The 18,315-nt window shown below is 55.9% G+C and overlaps 3 protein-coding genes across 8 annotated transcripts in view; 2 read left to right on the top strand and 1 right to left on the bottom strand.

The window, feature by feature from the left end:
- The window catches only part of PRRG3 (proline rich and Gla domain 3), a 10,088-nt gene extending 9,420 nt beyond the window's left edge, over nucleotides 1-668 (bottom strand). For 2 of the 6 annotated variants that reach the window (XR_001521356.1, XM_015626164.1), the window contains exon 1: nucleotides 607-668. The gene's annotated coding sequence lies outside the window, so the exon portion shown is untranslated. Of the gene's footprint in view, nucleotides 1-10; nucleotides 356-606 lie in introns of those variants that run through there. The other 4 variants (XR_004497353.1, XR_001521355.3, XM_015626163.3 and 1 more) reach the window with 4 other exon arrangements.
- Nucleotides 669-4,859: 4,191 nt separating this feature from the next.
- On the top strand, nucleotides 4,860-6,273 carry CLDN2 (claudin 2). The gene has a single exon (XM_015626167.3). The coding sequence runs from the start codon at nucleotides 5,136-5,138 to the stop codon at nucleotides 5,829-5,831; it is 696 nt and encodes a 231-aa protein (XP_015481653.1). The 5' UTR covers nucleotides 4,860-5,135; the 3' UTR covers nucleotides 5,832-6,273.
- Nucleotides 6,274-17,958: 11,685 nt separating this feature from the next.
- LOC107203700 (nuclear pore glycoprotein p62-like) overlaps nucleotides 17,959-18,315 on the top strand; it is a 2,599-nt gene continuing 2,242 nt past the window's right edge. The window contains exon 1 of the mRNA XM_015626011.3: nucleotides 17,959-18,015. Coding sequence (XP_015481497.1) covers nucleotides 17,959-18,015 — 57 coding nt within the window. The remainder of the gene's footprint in view (nucleotides 18,016-18,315) is intronic.

Below are 18,315 nucleotides of genomic sequence, written 5' to 3'. Positions count from 1 at the left end.
CCCAGCTCACCTGTCACCCTGCAGCAGGGACCCCCAGCTCACCTGCCCAGGTGTGCAGGGGCTTTCTGCTCCCCCCTCAGCGTTCAGTGCCACACCATGGCAGAGCCCTCAAGCCTGTCACCCCACAGCCGAGACCCCCAGCTCACCTGTCACCCCATAACAGGGACCCCCAGCTCACCTGTCACCCCACAGCAGAGACCCCCTGCCTACCTGTCACCCTACAACAGGGATCCCCAACTCACCTGTCACCCCATGGCAGGGCACCCCAGCCTGTCACCCCACAGCGGGGTCCCCTAGCTCACCTGTCACTCCACAACAGGGACCCCCATGTCACCTCTCACCCCACAGCGGGTGTCCCCCCAGCCCACCTCCCCGGCCATGCGGGGGTTTCCAGCCCCACCCTCCGCCCCACCGACACGTCCTCCTCCTCTCCTCCGTTCTGCAGTTCGCCACGCGCCCAGACACACCGCGCCAGTCCCAGGGCTCCCGGCTCCCCCCCATCCGCGGCACCAGCCCCTTCCCTCCCGCTCCAGCCCCGCAGCCGCGGTCCCCCGGCTCCGCTTTCCTCCCCCCGGCCCCGCTGCCGCACCCCATCCCCGCCGGTACCTCATGGCGGCCCCGCGCCCGCCGCAGCCGCTCCCTCCCGCCGACGGGCAGGGGAGGAAAAGCCACGCCCCCGACACGCCCCCTCCATCCCCTCGGCCAATCGCGCCCCTCCCCGGCCCGCACGCACCGCCTTCCCCTCGCGATGGGGGTGCGGGGCGGGGCCACACACTCCTCCCCCAGCTCGGGATGGCTCGGCAGCCAATCAGAGCGGGCTGCGGCTGCCGGGCGGCGCCGCGGTGGCTGCTGGGAGTCGTAGTCCTGAGCTCCGCCGTAGTCCCGCGGAGTGCAGGCGCGGCCCGGGAGCGGCCCCGGGAGTTGGCCGGAGCTGCGGGCGGGTCTGGCCCCGCTGCCGCACGCAGCGCGGTCTGCCTTCCCCTGCCTATTGCCTCACGCCGGTCTGCTGGGGCAGGGGCCAGCGTACCGCGGGTGTCCCGCGGTCACATCCCCTGTCGCCTCCTCTTCATCATCCCCTTCTTCTTCTTCTTCTTCCTCCTCCTCGCTTCCCGAGTCCTCATAAAAGAAGAGGGTAGCCTGCACCGGGAAGTTCTCCAGCAGCTTCTCCCCCACGCTGTACAGGTGGTCAAAGGCCTTGGACTTGGGCCAGAGGAGCCTGCGTGGGGAGAGCCGGGGTGAGCCCCTCGCCCGCCGCTCCCTCCGCGCCCTCCCGGAGCCCTGGTGCCCGGGCACGTACCTGACCGGGTGCTGGAAGAACGCCAGCGCTTTGGGACCGCCGTCCCCCTCCGCTGCCCGAGCCCGAGCCTGGGGAGACACAGCCGGGTAGTGCTGGGAACCCCACACAGCCACAAACTCCCCCCTCCCCTGCCCCTGTGTTGGGGCGCTCACAGCACCGCAAGGAAGCTGGCATCTACCCCCACACCCTCCTGACAGGCTTTTTGCCAGTGTAATCTCTCCCCCGTGCTCAAGAGCTGGTGCCCAGGCATCCCACTAACCCCCTGAGGAATGCCCGCCCAGCCTGGGAACAGGCGACCCTTTCAGGCTCCCGGGGGGGGGCTGCTGTGGCCGTGTCCCCCGGGGGGGTCAGCCTGGCCCTGCCCCGGGGGCTGCGTGGGGCGCGGGGACATGCTCCAGGGGAGGGGGACACGGCACCGCCGAGGGACAAAGGACTCCGGGGGGACGGCCGCTGGGACGAGAGGCTGGTTTTCTGCCAACAGGGATCCCAGCCTCACGGGCATGGGGACAGACACAGCAGGGAGTGCCAAACTCACAGGGTCCATCTCCCCTCGCCGCGCTGCGGGTCCCTCCTGAGCTCGGGGCAGCCACGGTCTCCAGAGAGGAAGGGCTCTAGGAGAGAGAGCAGGTTCAGCGCCACAGCCCCTCAGCCTGGCCCGCTCCCCTTTGCCTTGCTCCCCTACACCACAGCCTCACCCGCCCGACCAGCCCTGCCCGGGTGCCGCCACCCTCTGTCCCACCGGTGACCGCTGGGATCAGAGGCGTCCCCAGCACCGCAGCCCTCACCCAAACCCAGCTGGAGCTTCCCCATCCCACCTTCCACACCCCCCGGCAGCACCCAGTACCTTGCCCCTTGCTCCGGCCCCAGCGGTGGGCAGGCGCTGGCCACAGGCACACGGAGCCCGTGGGCACTCGGGCAACAGGCAGCAGCTTGCATGGTGGCACAAGACACCGTCCCTTCTGACACTGCAGACCCTTGGTGGGGACACATTTATAGCTCTGCCTCGGCCGTGACTCACAAATTCCTCGGGGCAGGGGAGCGAGGGGCTGGGGCTGTGGGGACAGCGGTGTGAAATTTGTCCCAGTTGTGTAAACAGAGGGCCGGGGGGAGGCTGGGGGCGGAGGGACTGCGATCTCTGGTGGAAAAGCAAAACACAAAAGGGAAAATTTGGACACCATTTGTGAGAAAATCCCCGGGGGGGAACAGGGGAGGGTAGAGACAATTAACAAGGATGATTAAGTGCTCTTTGTAGCCATTTGCATAAGGGAGGTGGTGGGGATGGGAAAGGGATGGGAAATGGTGGGGCAGCGTGACGGGTATGGGATTGGGACAGTGCAACGGGCATGGGATGTGACTGAGTGCTGGGCATGCCATGGGGACAGTTGGGTGGGCTTGGGATGGGAACAGCACAAAGGCACAAGGACAACAGTGATGGTTCAAAGTGGTGGCAAGCACAAAGCCACCAGGAGGTAGCTGACAACTCGAGAGAGGCTCAAGAGCAGACAGGGAGGGGAGACGTGGCAGGGATGGACCCCAGGCACTATCAGGGCAGTGGTCTTGCTCAGGCATCCATGGCCCATCACCCTAGGGAGCTGCCAGATCCCATTTCCACAGATGGGAGAGCATGCACTTGCCAGTGCTCCCTGCCTTCTCCTTTGAGTTTTTGAGATGCAGATCACACCAGGAGGTACAGAAAAGCTCCTCGATGTGAGGATACAAGGCTGATGCACCCCCTGGCCCCAGCAGGACCGCTCATCCCATCCCTGCCCACTGCTCCTGCCCAAACACTCGAAGAACAGTGCCACTCGCAGACTGGTCACCTCCTGCTCCTGGGGAGAGTTTCAGTCTGGGATGAGGAAAGAAAATAGCAAATGGTCCCTGCTGTAGCTCTGCTGTCAGCATCCAAACACCGCTGTCCAAAGGCTGGCCGAACCCCGCTCAGCTCCAAGCACAATTTGTCACCAGAGGCCCTCCCTGCCCCTCTCCATCTGTGGCAGCCGGCGAGCAGGAGGGGGCACGGGCCCAGCACAGCTCTCATTACCTTCCCCATTTGCTCCTCATTTGGACCAGCAGTCTTACAACAACAAACCCCGTGGAGGACAAGCAGGGCCAGGAAGAGTAAACCAAAAGCTCAGGCTGGCTCTGAGGAGTGGGGAGCTCAACCTGCTGGTGTTTCACTGCCCCTCGTACCCCAATACAGGCAGCACAGCCCAGAGTGGACACATGGATGGTAGCACAACCACCTGCCAGCCATTAAGGTGGTCCAGAAGGATGACAACAAGCCTCAAACCTGAACCCATTTGGTGAACCTACCCCGATAATTCAGCAAGCAAAGCAAGGTACCCCGGCTCCGCAGTCCTTCCCGACACCCAAAGGGTTTAATTGTGATCTGCAATAAGCCTCTGATCCAGGCAGAGATTTGCAGGTGGATTGTGCAAAGCTGTAGCCAAACAACTGCAGCCCCTGATCCCCTGGACTGGGGCCCTGGCTGCTCACCCTGCCCCGAGCAGCTGCCTCCAGTCCTGGGTGACCCCCGGCTGCAGCCACCCTGGGTCCCACCCTGCATCTCCAGCCACCTCCGTAAGTACCACAGAGCTCCCTCCTGCACCTTTCTGCCAGCACCCTGAGCACCCTGAGCACCCCAGGTGTTTATTTTCCAGCAACTGAGATGGCGTGGGAGGTCTTGGTTAGAGCACAGGAGAGAGGACGGAAAGCTGGGAAGCTTTGGTGCCAAGCATTTGAGGTGGCAGCGGTGGGGACAGGAGCAGAGGGGAGGCCCTGGGTGGTGGCAGCATGCTCAGCCAGGAGCGTTCCCAGGGTGAGGGAGGCCACTGGCCGAGGTGCCGGGGCTCAGTCTGGTTTCGCAAGGCACCACAGGAGAAGGAATTTTTAAACAAAGCAGGAAGAAAACAAACCAACCCTCTCCACCACCTCTGCCAACCCCCCTGCCTATGTACAGGGCTGTGGGTGGGAGCTGGCATCGGCACAAAAACCCAGCGTGAGCTGCACCCCGAACTGCTCACCCCTCCACAGGACAGGTCGCTCCGCTTGGCTGGCATGCTTCCAGGAAGCATCCCAGAGATGCCAGCCCTGATGTAATCCTGCCCTCTGTGGGCCTCCAGGCTCTCCTGGGGATGCAGGTGTCACTGTCATATACATCCCTCTCCATCCTTGTCCCCAGCAGCACGGAAAGGGTGATATCCATGGTTCAATCTCAGGTAGCCATGTCCTGTTCTCCTCAGCAGCTCAGGGTAGGCCGTGGGTCACTGCAGATGCCTTGGGTGAGCCCCATGCAGATGGGGACGAGGTGCCATCTCCTTTCCTTAGCTGAGGGAGCTTTGGGTTCAGCACCCGAAGTCACCTCCAGCAGGTCGCAAGTAAGACGGTGCAGCCATGGCTTTTTGGCTTCCTCAGTTCGAGGCGTCCCAGAAGACAAGGGACCTCGAGAAAGGCAGTGGGCACTTTTCCTGCACCAGCAGCCGGCTCTCCATCCCTGCCCGCGGCGTCAGTGCAGGGGAGGGCTTTGGCGTCCTTCCTGGGCAGCGCTGCTCTGCCTCTGGAGCCTGCCTGGGGAGATAGCGGAGGTGAAAGGGCGCTTGGCGCTCCTCCACGGGCTCGGGTCAATCGTTAATCGAGGAGGGATTGCTTTCCACTCTCGCAGGTAACCTCCCCGCGGCTCCCACCCCGCACAAAACCAGCACCCCCGGGAGCGGGGTGGAGCTGCAGCGCTGCGAGCGGAGCCTCTCGCAGGGCCATGGGAACGTGAGCACACGGGAGGGACCTGGGCGACAAGCTGCGAGCCCCGGGTAGGTGACAGAGGTGACAGCCAGCCCTCACCATGGTGTCTATGGGGCTCCAGCTGCTGGGCTACACCGTGGCCTTCCTGGGCTACATCGGCACGCTGACGGCCACGCTGCTGCCCAGCTGGAAGACCAGCTCCTACATCGGCTCCAGCATCGTGACAGCCGTCAGCTTCACCAAGGGGCTGTGGATGGAGTGCGCCACGTACAGCACGGGCATCACCCAGTGCGACATCTACAGCTCCCTGCTCAACCTGCCCGCCGACGTCCAGGCGGCCCAAGCCCTCATGGTGAGCTCCTGTGCCGTGTCCTCCCTCGCCTGCCTGCTCTCTGTCGTGGGCATGAGGTGCACCGTCTTCAGCCAGGGCTCGCCGGGCAAGGACCGGGTGGCGGTGGCGGGCGGCGCAGCTTTTGTGCTCGGGGGGCTGCTCTGCTTCATCCCGCTGGTGTGGAACATCCACGTGGTGCTGCGGGATTTCCGCAACCCCGTCATCCCCGACAGCATGAAGTTTGAGCTCGGGGAGGCTCTTTATCTCGGCATCATCTCCTCCCTCCTCTCCCTCATCGGCGGCTTCATTCTCTGCGCCTCCTGCCCTGCCCGGGACACGACGGCCGCCTACTCCAGCGCCTACCAGCCCCAGCTGCTGGCCAGCAAGAGCCCCCAGCCCTCTGCCAGCCAGGTGCAGAAGACCAAGAGTGAAGTCAATTCCTACAACCTGACAGGATACGTGTAGTGGCCGCAGGTGGGAACCAGGCTGGCCCCTCTCCCGGCTCCCCAGAGCGTCCGGGCTGGCACCAAGGGAACGCGGTAAGAGCATCGCCCGTGTTCAGCCCTCTCATGTGCTTGGGGGGCTGACCCCGCTCTCTCCCTGGGATTCTGAGAGCCTTGTGACTGCTTGGAGATCCCAGCTGGTGGCTTACATTGATGAAGGACCCTGAATCCGGCTTCTGCTCTTTACTCCATGCTGCCAGCTCTCAGCTCCTGGCACAGGGGGACCCCAGCCTGCAGCCCCAATGAACCTGCCTGGAAAGGGGAGTGGGCTTGTTGCCCCAGGGACCGTCCCGCTGGCCGTGGAGGCATCACAGCAGGGTCAAGGGCATGTGTGTGGGTCTGGAGTCTCTGCTGAGTGCTGGTTGCAAACCGATGTCGCAATAAATATGTCTTTCTAGCCAGACTGTATCCGAGCTTTTCTCTGACACTGAGGGGCGAGCAGAGGGGCTGGAGAGGGGGCCAAGATGTGAAAGGTGTCCCTGGCACTTGTTCTGGCCTGCCTCCCCCACCCCACAGCTGATGGCTTTGTTGGCCAGGTGGGAGCACTGCTGGGGGGGAGGAGGGCCACTCCCTGGCACAGTTTGTCCCTGGGCACCACGCTGGGAGGTTGCCATGCACCACTACTGCCAGGGTGCCAGCAGGGACAAGCAGAACTCCCTGTGGGATAATAGCTGGCAGCACCTTTCCTCTGCCACCCCAGTCCTTCTTGCTTCTAGGACAGCAGGGGTGATGAGACTGGGGTGCCCACGGGGGGATTCATTGCCCCTGTGTGTGGCACATCCAAGTTCCCAAGTGGTGGGGAGTGCTGGCATTCCCACATCCCCATCCCAGTGAGCACTGGCACCCCTGGATCAAACATGGTCCCTAGGACTAGAGGCAGTTCCTGGCTATGGCAGAGTCTGAGCAGCCCAACTCAGCTGCAGAGAGGCCTCACAGGCAGGTCCTGAGCCCCAAAGTCCTGAAAAGTCTGTTTTGGGAGAAAAATGCCACCAGTGAGACACTGGAAAGCTGCAAGGGATGGGCAGGCAGGAGCCAAGGCTGTGGAGGCTGTGTAGCTGCAGCCCTGCACAGGAACAGCAGTATGACATCCACACGGGCTGCTGGTGGCACTGGGTGATGCTGGGCACGTGCCAGGGCATGGCAGGAGAAGAGGTGCGGGCAGCTCAGCCCCACAGCCCACCAGGGAGCAAGAACATTTGAATGCCTCTGATGTACCACTGCCCCACATGAGAGGGGCCCTGCTCTGCTGTGCCACAGCACAGGGCCACCCAGAGACCACCCTGCCCTGGCTCCTTGACCCCAAGGAGCAGGAGGCCTTGGTCTACCTGCTGACCCTTCATAAAGCAATTTAGATTAGGTCACGGAGAGGAAGGGACAGTGTTCTCCACTCAAACGTCACAACCGTCACCCTTGCACCAGTGAAATCGTGTTTGCTGTGGGGTTAGCACACTCCTGATAACATTGGGTCATGCTTTCTCCCCTCCTCAGAGAGCAAGGAGCCACATGGGGACCCATCCCCAGGGTGACACTCGCTGGAGGGACCAGGGTGGATCTCAAGGCAAAGGCCAGTGACCCCATTTCCACAGCCAAGGGACAAAACACAAAGCACTGCATCAACCCTGGACCAGCTGAGTTATTTATTCCTGCTCTGGAGAAAAGACTACCCTGGGGCTTAACCTGCTGGCTGCAGCCCCCCAGGAGATGCTGCAAGTTCTGAGGGTCCTGTGGCCATAAAAGATTTTTTTTTTATGGGCAGCTGGTGGAGAGAGTGGGAGAGAAAATAGTTGGCACAAAAGGTCACACCTTAAAGAGGAGGAATTCCTGGGCACTGGGTCCTTACCCCTCACTTCCCACCCCTGTCTGCGGGCAGAGGCTGTGCTAATTAAACAAAGGGGCATTTGAAACTCTCAGAGCTTGATTGGTGCTAGGCTTATTAATGCTTTAATTCAAGGAGCAGAAGGGAAGCTTCCCCCAGAAGGAGAAAGGCAGCTGGCATAGGCAGAGGCAGGCAGAGCTCAGAGCTGGGGTGCAGGAGCACCCATCACACTGGAACAGGGACCAGCCTTTCCCCAGGCCCCCCTGCCTCCAGCCCTGCCACAGGGGAGCTCCTGCACTAAGCTGTGGGTTGGTTCAGGGAGGAGAACATTTCTCCCCTCCAGCTTCCCTGGCCTTCAATGTGAATGCACCCAAAGATGTGAAACTTGGCTACAGGGCAAGGCAGGTTGACACAGATTTTCCACTTGGGAAGGAGGATGGGGAAGGGGAGGAGAGGACACTGGGTGCACAGATGTGGTGGCAGTGGTTATCTCTGCATCACGCAATAGCGTGTTCCTCATTATTGATAAACCAGGTTCCTGAGGGCAGCCTGGATGTAGCCCAGCCTAGGGACAGGGAGAACAGGAGCCCAGACTGCCCCGGGGGGCAGTTCTGCTGATGGAGAGCTGAGTGAAGGGATGGAGCTCAGCCAGCCAGCACAGCACAGAGCAGCCCCTCAATGGCCTCTTGCCCCTCACCAGCTCAGTGGCAATAGCTGAGGGTGCTCCAGGATTCCCTGCAGGAAAGGCACAGGGGAGCACAGCCAAGCTCAGGACAAGATGGGCAGCCAGGGGGAAAGCAGGGGTGGGAAGAGGGCTGGATGGAGAAGTGCTCTCTCCATCTCAAGTCCTCACCTTGCAGGCTGGTGTGGTGAAGTGGGGGAGCCTTGCAGCCCCCACTGGAGGGCCAGGCTGCAGTGACTAATCCCCTGTCATAAGGAAATGAGTCCTTCCCCTCTCCTCTTCTCACTCTGGATGATGCCTCAGTGGAAGGAACGGGGCAATAAAATACTAATGTGCCCTTATCTTCTAAAGCAATAGAGGTACTATAAACACTCAGTCCACGCCAACCTGGGATCAGGGACTGCAACCTCATCAGCTGGTCACGAGCAACATGCAACAAGTCACAACTTCTTCTTCCAAAGAGGGAACAGCACAGCCCTTTTTCAAGGCCCCTGCATCCAGCCCCTGCCCACCAAGCACTGCCCCAGGTGCAAGCAGAGCCTCTTCTTGTGCAGAGCACTGGGCAGGGATGTCCAGGTAAAAAAAGGCACAGGTTTGCCCTAGACCCACCAGGATCAGACACCCCCCTGCCATTCTGGAGCCCTCCAGGCAAGCAGAACTCCTTCTGACATTCCCAACCTGCATCTCATCTCTGCCTAGCACAGCTGACCTGAAGCAGCAGCAAATAATCCATGCAAGCTCTCTGGGGAGTATCAGGCCATGTGCTGGGAGGGCCCATCTCTGCCCACAGCCCCCAGGAATTGCTCAGATAGGAGAGATGGGAGGGGGAAGGAAATTCAGGCCAAGTTCCTGATGGGCCAAGGCACTTGGAAAGGGCCAGCACATTCCTCCACCCTCTCCCCAGCCACAGCACACTCCCAGCTGCCTCCCACACCATGTCAGAGCCTCCTCACTCCTCAGCAAGCCAGGGCAGATATGGAAGATTGCCCATGACTTTGCAGCAGCCTTTTCTGGAGCAGCAGAGGATTCACAACTGAAGGGACTGCTCCCAGAAACCCCAAATCCTGACTCCCAGCCTGGGCTCAAGTCACACACTGGTACAAATGGGAGAGGCATTCCCCACCCCAACCATGCCCCTGAGCCCGGGAAAGAACCTTATGGATTCACCTTTGGGCATCTGTGGTGCTCAGCTGGCAATTGCACTCCCATTTTTCCTCCAAAGCATGGGATGGCTCTGTCTGGAGTCAGGGCAGACAACACGGGCTGTTGGTGCCTGGCTCTTCTGGTCCTGGTGGGAGACCTTGCAATGGAGGTGAGAAACAAGCTCCTCTTTGGAAAACACCTTCTAGCAGGGGAAAAAGTGCTGCACAACTCACAGCTTTCCACATCTGTCCAGAGGAGACCTGTTTAAAGGCACTTTAAAGGATCTTTCGGTCTTGAAAGAAAGATATGAGGGAAACAGGGCAGAACGAACTCCATGACACTGCAGGGGACAGAGGCCTTTGGGTGCACTGAAGGAGATTACTAGAAAGCACTTCCTCTTTGAACAACAGCTCAGGAATCTATCAGGAGGGTTATAAAAGGTGTTTATCTCACAAAACCTGATACCCATGGAGAGGACACGGAGGTTTGATCTTCCAGGCACTGCATTAACATCACAATCAGATTGTTCCATAATAATTTGAGTCTAATCTCTACTGGAGGAGCTTCAGGTTAGTGATCTCAGCAAACCTCATGTACATGCAATCTGTAGTAGCAAAAAAAGGCTTTGTAGTAGAACCCACACCAATTCAGTGAGCAAGAAATATTTTTATAGTGGTACAAACACAACCTCTTCCACAGATTGTACAGAAATATTGGGGGAAACATACTCCATCTCCAAAATCTGCCAAAATCTGCTTTGGAGAACTGGTTTAGAGAATTGCAGATAAATTGCCCTGCACCCTCAACAGCTCCACTACCAAGTGATGGTTCCACAGCACCACGCTGGACAGGAGAGGGGAAGACCAGAGGATCCCAAACATGGACAAACAGAGCTGCAACAACCTTAGCAAGTCTAGAGAGTCATGCCAAGCATTCCCTGCCATCCTGTCACCTCCATGCTCGAGGGCACCAATGTTCTGGCAGCTGCTAACAAAGGTTCATATCTAGAAGATGATCAGACCCCAGGCACAGCTGAGCCCCTTCAGGCTCTCTGCTAGGCACCATGAGTCTGGGAGGAACAAATCACCCCATAAGCAGAGAAACCAGGGGGGCTTCACCAGCTTTGGTGGGTTTTTTTTGCCTTTTATCTCTACTCAGGATTTCACTGTGTGCTTTGGATGAAGTTTTTCCCACACTGGCAAACTAATCTTTACTCAAGTCAGGTGTCTTTTTTCACAGAACTTACAACATCCTCTATTTCTGGGATGTCCAGCCTGCTAAAAAAGGCTGAAAACAGAACAAGACCCACGTCAGAAGCAGCATTATTGCCTCAAACTCGCTTTCCCAGAAAAGCTGTCTCTCTAGGTTTCTCAGGTCACTGGAGCAAAGTCCCTCAGCACCAGCTCTACCTGGAAAGTGCTCCTAAGATTTCTCCAAAAGGTGCATTTTCATTACCCAAATGTTTAGCCCTTTCCTTTTGAGGCAGTGGGCACAATTTTTCAGAGCACAGAAAAGCCCAGAGACTCTGTAGGCATTACAGAGCTAAGGGCAGACCTCATCTATCCCTGGATCCACCGTGATGCTCCCTTGCCCTTTGAACTATTCCAGTACACTTTTATGGGAATTAGGGCTCTGCTCTTTACCTCTGGTTCTTCCCAAGCTGCCACAGAAGCCAGGCACACATCTCACAGAGCACAGGGAGCCTCTGATCCTCCCACGACCAAACACCTCCTCCTCAGCCTTCTGCCCTTCCCAAACACCCTTTATTTTAATGTTTCCAGACTGTGAACTGGCAGGATGTTCCACCCCAGGCCTGGCTGCTGGCCGGGGCAAGGCTGGCTCCATCTCTGTGCTGCCCGGGGAGGCAGCAGGGGAGAGATATCAGGGAGAAAAACAATTAGCTCCTTGTTTTCATGGCAAGGAGAGCAGGCTTTGGGTCCAGGGGCATCCTCAGCAAGGGGCAGGACCTCTCTGTTGCAGGACAAAACCCCTGGAAGCAGCTCCCAGAACAAAGTCCCCGTAGCCCAGCCCAGGGAGCTGCCAGGATCCTGTTAACACAAAATAAATTTCCACCTGTCAGGGCAGAGCTGTCCCTGTAGCTGACACCCAGGGCCTGCTCACAGGCAAGGGTCTTGCTGTGGGTTCTGGCCTCCTTCCCAAAGCTCAGGGAATCCCATCTCCCTGCTGTGCTAGGGTGACCAGAGTCCCACAGGGCTGATTTCTGCCTGGGATTCTGCAGCTGAAAACAGGTATGTTTTACCTCACAGGTCACAGGCAGAGGCAGCTAATCCACCCAGCTTCAGTGCTGAGTAAAATCCTCATGAGGAATAAAGGGGAATAAGCAGCACAAACCACAGTGCAAAGGCAGCCCTGTCCTGTGTGAGGAGACAGGTTTACCCTCAGCTGTCCCTGAGTGCAGCTGCCCTTTCCCATGGAAGATCTTTGCAAAGCAGAGGCTGCCCAGGAAATGCAGGACTAAAGCTCCCAGCTCAGTGATGGGATGGAGAGAGCCACAGTGCCTTCAGCAGTGTGAGCTGAGGGGAAACAACACTGCTCTTCCCTGGCCCCTTGCACCACTGCTCACCCCCTGTGCAATGCTGAGACCAAGGGCAGGACAGGCTGGGTCCCCCCCAAGCCTTGCCAGGGCTGCTGGCTGCAGCCCCAGGACTTCATGGGGCACAGCACAGTGCTGGCACAGTGGACACTGAGAGCTCTGGGAGGAGAAGGCTTTGCCAAACAATCCTTATCTCTGAAGATGCCTTTCTGACCACCTCCAATAAGTGTTTATATCCACTACACAACTTAATCCCTCCAAACTACTCTGGCAGCAACTCCTGGCACAGGCATCCTTGAGAGAGCTTTGAAAGATGCAGAAGAGAAGTGCCAGATTTCAAACCCAGCTACTCTGATACCAGCTTATCTAAGGAAAATTAGTAGCTGCAGTTTGCCAAGCTACATCCATTTAGGAAATGCTCCATCACAGAACTACTTTGTGTGTTATTTCCTCACACTGGGGAAAACAAATCAGCTCAAGAAATGCCAAAAGAACCATGTATTGCTGTAAGGAGCATATATTTTTATCTTGTTGCTGATGTCAGACATAGAGAGGTGAGAATATGAAGCCTGCTAACTGTTCACAGGCTGTTGAACGCTTCCGTAGGCTCACAGATCTCTGCTGATGGATGCTTGCATCAAAGCTGGCCTTTCCTCACCACCTCCTCATTCAGCAAAGCCCATTTCTCTCACTAACGCCTGAGTGTCTGTTTTCTGTACATCACCGTGCTGGGCTTGGCTGGGCAGACTTAATTTCCTTGACAGCAGCTGCTGTGGGGCTGGGTTTGGCTCTGTGCAGGAAACAGGGCTGGTAACACAGGGATGTTTGAGTTATCACTGAGCAGGGATTACACACAGCCAGGGCCTTTCCTGCTCCTCACCCTCACCACTGAGGAGCTCGGGGGGCACAAGGAGCTGGGGGACACGGCCAGGACAGCTGGTCCCAGCTGACCACAGGGGTACCCCAGAGCGTGTGGCATCACCCTCAGCACATAGAGCTGGGGGAGAAGGGAAGAAAAACTCAGAATGTCACTGTTACATGTCACAGAGCCCTGCCTTCCTGGAACTCCTGCCTGCCATGGGAGGCACTGGATGAATTCCTTGCTTAGCTTTGCTTGCATGCACGACTTTTGCTTTAGTTATTAAACTGCCTTTATCTAAACCCACAGGTTTTCTCACTTTTACTTTTCCAATTCTCTCCCCCATCCCACTGGTGGGGAGGGAGAGAGCAGCTGCGTAGGGCTGAGTTGCCGGCTGGGGTTAAACCATGATAATGACTCAAACATGTTCTCCTTTCCCTGGGTGGCAAGAATAAACCAGGAGACAGCTTTTAGCTCAAGGGCTCGACACATGCCATGAAAAGCTCTCAGGATGTCTGTGAATAATCTTCTGAAAAATAAGGTCAAGTATGTTAGGGATAAAGTTCAGATCATAGAGCTACTTAAATGGGCGGGAATAAAAAAAGATGCAAAGAGGAGGAGCAGCAGCAGCTAAGATTACACATATGTGCCGTGAAGAACATTGAGATCAAGTCTGAAGGAGGTGTGGACATTTCCTGCTTTAGAAGCAGCTTTGGAGAAGAAAATAAAGGTCTGTGTTTTCACCCGCCCAGGGTAGATGCTTCAGGGGATGATTGGCTTTTGGGATAAAAATTCCTAGAATGGTCAGAAGCATGGATGCTCCCAAGATCATTGGTTATTTTGCTATTTTGTACTTCAGAAACCATATTTCATGCAACCATAAAAACTGGTGCAAGCATCCCAAACACTGGTAAAGTATAACTTTAGCTCATTGCAATATCCTGGTACAGATTCAATGTCCTGAACAGCTCTATTGAAAATTGAATGTGATTGGGATGTAGGCCTGGGGTTTGAGGACCAGCTGGAGAGATGTCAGAAGCAAAACACCAAACATGAATGAAGGTAAGAAAAGCTGCTTTCAAACCATGAATGGAGGGAGATAAGGGATCTTCAATCTCAAGTGTTCCCACCTGCAGCACTGACCTGAAAACACAGTAAACAGCACAATCTGAAAATGTCAAGAGAGGTCAAAGAAACAGCTCTGAAATCTTGAAAGATGAGCTGGAAACAAAACAGGATTCAACCAAGCAAGATATCAGGAATGGTATCAGACACAGGTCCTACAGACAGCAAAAAAACCCACAGCTGTACAGACATGTCCTTTCTGCCTCGAATATCAACAGAGAAAGTCCTTTCTGTGGTTAGGTGTAAGTGTAGCCCTGGGGGAAATGACGTGGCACAATCCTCACCATGCAGGATGGGGCACTGTCTGTCCACATCGATGTGTTGCTCAACACTGACTCTCAGGCAACACACGCAGCACACGTTTGGTGATATCACCTGAGCACTGGTTTCTGTCACATGGTGTCATGCCTTTCCAGGTAAAATGAAGTGTTTGAGTCAAAGGAGTGATGCTGTGCTGGCCACCCAGGCACCCTCTCCTCCATACCCTTGGCCTGGGTGAGAGAGTGCACTTCAGGAGGGACAGGAAATATGTGACTGTAAGGGTGGCATCTCCTCAGCTCCTTGGAGCCCATCATTTTATGGTATAAAGGAGGAAATCAGGTTTGATTCAAGATGCTTCTGCACTGGAAATAAGCACAGGCTTGAACAGCGTTGAACTACTTGCATTCATCCTTATTTTCTTCCCATGAGCCGTATACTGCAGGCAGCACAGGGAGTTACAGCATCTTTTGGGTGCAACTGCTCCCCTTTGTCACATCTGGCTGCTCCCAAACTCCTCATCTTCCTCCAGACTCCCCATCATCCTCGACATTTCCCGGGTTTAAAGCCCAGTCATGCTGCTGGCTAAAGAAGAGTCTAAGAAAACAAGCCTGAACAAGCGAAGCTGCCAGGCAGGACAGCATCAGCTGACGGAGCTCAGCCAGGCTAACCCGGAGCCTTGCAGCAGATCTGACGGCCCCATCGCCCCGCCGGCTGTTCCCATGGCTACACCCCAGGATAAATTGAGTTCAAGGAACCTCGTGTTGCTACATTATTTAACAAACAGTCACGCTCAAGAGGAAAACACAGGCAGGGACCCAGTTTAGCAGCTGCGTGGGCTGATCAGACCGATGGGTGCCCGGGTGCCTCATGGCATGGAAGGGCCCAAAGCTCGGTGCCACAGCCGAGCCAGACAGGGTGTGAGTCACAAGGAGGGTCCAGCATGGCCACAGAAGAGCCATGCTGGTCCTGCAAGGTCCATGCTGTTTGTCCACAAACACAACCAGACCTTGCGCCTGACGGAGCCCGCCATACCTGACCCATTTTCCTGACTTCAGGAAAGGAAAGGCCTTCCTACAAGTCTGTGCTCTGGCCCAGGCCTCAAATGCAGCACTGGGCAAAGAGGATGGGAATGTGGGCACAAAGAAAAGCATGGGAGGAAAAAAGAGTGTGGAGGAGTTACAGAGGTGTTGGGAGAGATGAACAGGGTTAGAGGGCAAAGGCGTGGATGGAGTTTGGAGGTGCTGCAGAGAGCTTATATTTGGAAAAAGTGGTTCAGCATGGCAGCAGTGAGGAGAAACAAGAGGGGTCTGGGGAGGAGCTGAGGCAGGGAAAACAGGAGCAACAGGACGTGTTTGGCTGGACTGTTCTCACCACACAGTGTTTTCAGTGCTGGTGTTACCCGGTGCCTTTCCCCTTCCCCAGAATCCTGCAAGGAGGAGCAGAAGGTGACCCAGATCGGTCTGTGAGTCACCAACCAGCTGCAGAGGGCCACGATTCTGTCATTCTGTGAGATGCCAAGGTCCACTGGGCTGTTCCCAGGACCCTTCCCTGGGCAGGCACTGGGGACACGTGTGGGACACAGCCAGGCCAGCAGTGCCACCATGTGGGAGCAGGTCACCTCCTTCTGCCAGGACACGGGCAGCAAGGGATCCTGGAGCATCAAAGAGAGCAGCTGACACACATACATGTATAAATAAACACACAAACACAAATACATGTATAAATAAACTCAACTCTCACCCTCCCCCCATCCCGAAACTTAAAAAGAATGACAGACTTATCCTGAGAAATTTACTCAGCTAGAAACCTGCTCCTTGCTGGAAACCAAAAGATTGTGTTGTCTCTCAAGTGTTTTTCAGTAATGCCCAGAAAAATAACTCTCTTTTACTGGGCACTGAAGTGAGACTGACAGGGCTGTAATTACCAGGGTCTTCCTTCTTGCCTGTCTTGAAAACTAGGACTTTGGCCAGCTTCCAGTCTGCAGGGACCTCTCCAGGCTCCCAAGACTTGAAAAATAATGGAGAGAGACTCTGTGATGACAGGCCCAGCATTTTCAGTACCCTGGGACAAACCCCATGGTGCCCCATAGATTTATGTGCATCCAGCTGGAGCAGCAAGCCTCAAACAAGTTGAGTTTTGGCTGGGATTTTATCCTGCCCCTAATCACAGTCCTCCAACACGGAGCTCTGGGGGTCCCAGGGCCCATCACTGATGTTAATGACAGAGGTGAAGAAGGCATTAAACATCTCTGCTTTGTCCATGTCCCTATCTGTGAGATGTCTGACCTCATCAAGTGCAGACCGATGTTATCTCTGATCCTCCTTTTGCTGTTAGTGAGTTTTGACAAGTCCTTTTTGCTGTGCTTCACAGTGCTGGCAAGCTTGAACACCAATCAAGCTCTGACCACATGAATTTTCTCCCTGCAATGGTGAACAGCAGCTCCCTAATTTTCCTGTGTAACCTGTCCTTGCTTCCAATGTCCATGCGCTGGGCCTTGTGTTCCTCCCAGACATGAGTTCCTGTGACAATAACCTGTCTTTTTTTTTTTCTCCACAGGAGTGATTTTGATATGGAATGCAGGTCAACTTGACCTTGTTGATACCTCCAACCTCGATGGAGCATAGTCCTCAGCACTGGTTCTACTGGCAGAGCCTGGTATCTCTGACCCAAGGGCACCTGAGAAGGTGGAGTAGTCCCAGAAGAGTGCACAGAGAAATGCAGTGTAACCCTTGTGTGCAGCACAGACCAGTAGGAACAGCTGATTCCAAGGGACCAGCACAGTCAGGAGTTACATGGAAACTGTGTTAGGAGTTCTCTCTAGGCACCACTGTTCATTTGTGTTGGTGTCCTGAAGCACAAGGTAAAAATCTGGTATGTAGGAGTTTAAAACAGAAATGTAACTATCATTTTTCTACTGCATAGGTGTTTTCACTGAACTGGTGAACACATTCCTACGTCTCCATCCTCAGACAATGCTGATAACTTTGACATTGCTTCCTTCTCTGTTGAAAAGAGCCTTCATTATCTAGTTTCTAGGTTATAAAAACTTATTTCTTGGCCTTCACAGCCAGCTGATTTCCTTTCTACTTACTGATAAAGGCTATCTTATCTGGCTTTATGGAATGCTGAACTTAACAGCTAACAGCCATTGAGCCATATGAACTGGTTGCACCCTGGAATTTGTTGATCAGAGAAAAGAATTTTCCTTCAGTAATATCCAGATAATTGTCCAAACTCTAGCAGCTCTTTCCACTTAGCATTTGAGCTGAAATTAAGTAAACAATTAAAGCTTCTTGTTCTGCAACACGTCAGGAGCTCTCAACAAGAAATTTATTTTTCTATTAGCAGTGTTACCATTGGAATGTAAGTCGATCAACACATTTAACTAAAACCCACCCAATTCCCCAGAAACGATCTAATTTAAATGGGCAGATTCCTCTGGAATGAAAGGATGTTGTTTTAAACAGGAAAAAAGAGGTCAGGCAGTGATCAAAAAAAGCAGACATTGAAAAAAAATTCCTAATTTAATATTGCCTGTTTCAATAAGACCTGTACTGACAGGTACGTGTCCCTTGTCCTGCACCCTCGGTCTGGTGCACCCTGTCCCGCAGCCGTCCCAGAGTCCCCTGTCCCGGTGTCCCCTGTCCCGATGTCCCTGTCCCACACCCCTATCCCGGTGTCCCCTGTCCCGGTGTCCCCTGTCCCGGTGTCCCCTATCCCGGTGTCCCCTGTCCCGGTGTCCCTGTCCCGGTGTCCCTATCCCGGTGTCTCCTGTCCCGGTGTCCCCTGTCCCGGTGTCCCTGTCCCGGTGTCCCCTGTCCCGGTGTCCCTGTCCCGGTGTCCCTGTCCCGGTGTCCCCTGTCTCGCACCCCGGCCCCGCGGCCGCGTCCCCCGTCCCCACAGCAACGCGAACACGCCCCGCCCCTCACGCCCCAACAGCCAATCGCAGCCGAGAGCCCGCGAGTGGCGGCCGCACTGACCAATGGGTGCCGAGGGCGGGAAGACG

The sequence above is a fragment of the Parus major genome, chromosome 4A (genome assembly GCF_001522545.3).
Source record: "Parus major isolate Abel chromosome 4A, Parus_major1.1, whole genome shotgun sequence".
Taxonomy (NCBI): domain Eukaryota; kingdom Metazoa; phylum Chordata; class Aves; order Passeriformes; family Paridae; genus Parus; species Parus major.
Note: the sequence above shows the minus strand (reverse complement) of the source record. Positions and strands in the feature narration are given on the sequence as shown.

Excerpts from the sequence above, each read along its gene's own strand:
- CLDN2 (XM_015626167.3), top strand. The coding sequence starts at position 5,136 with ATGGTGTCTATGGGGCTCCAGCTGCTGGGCTACACCGTGGCCTTCCTG.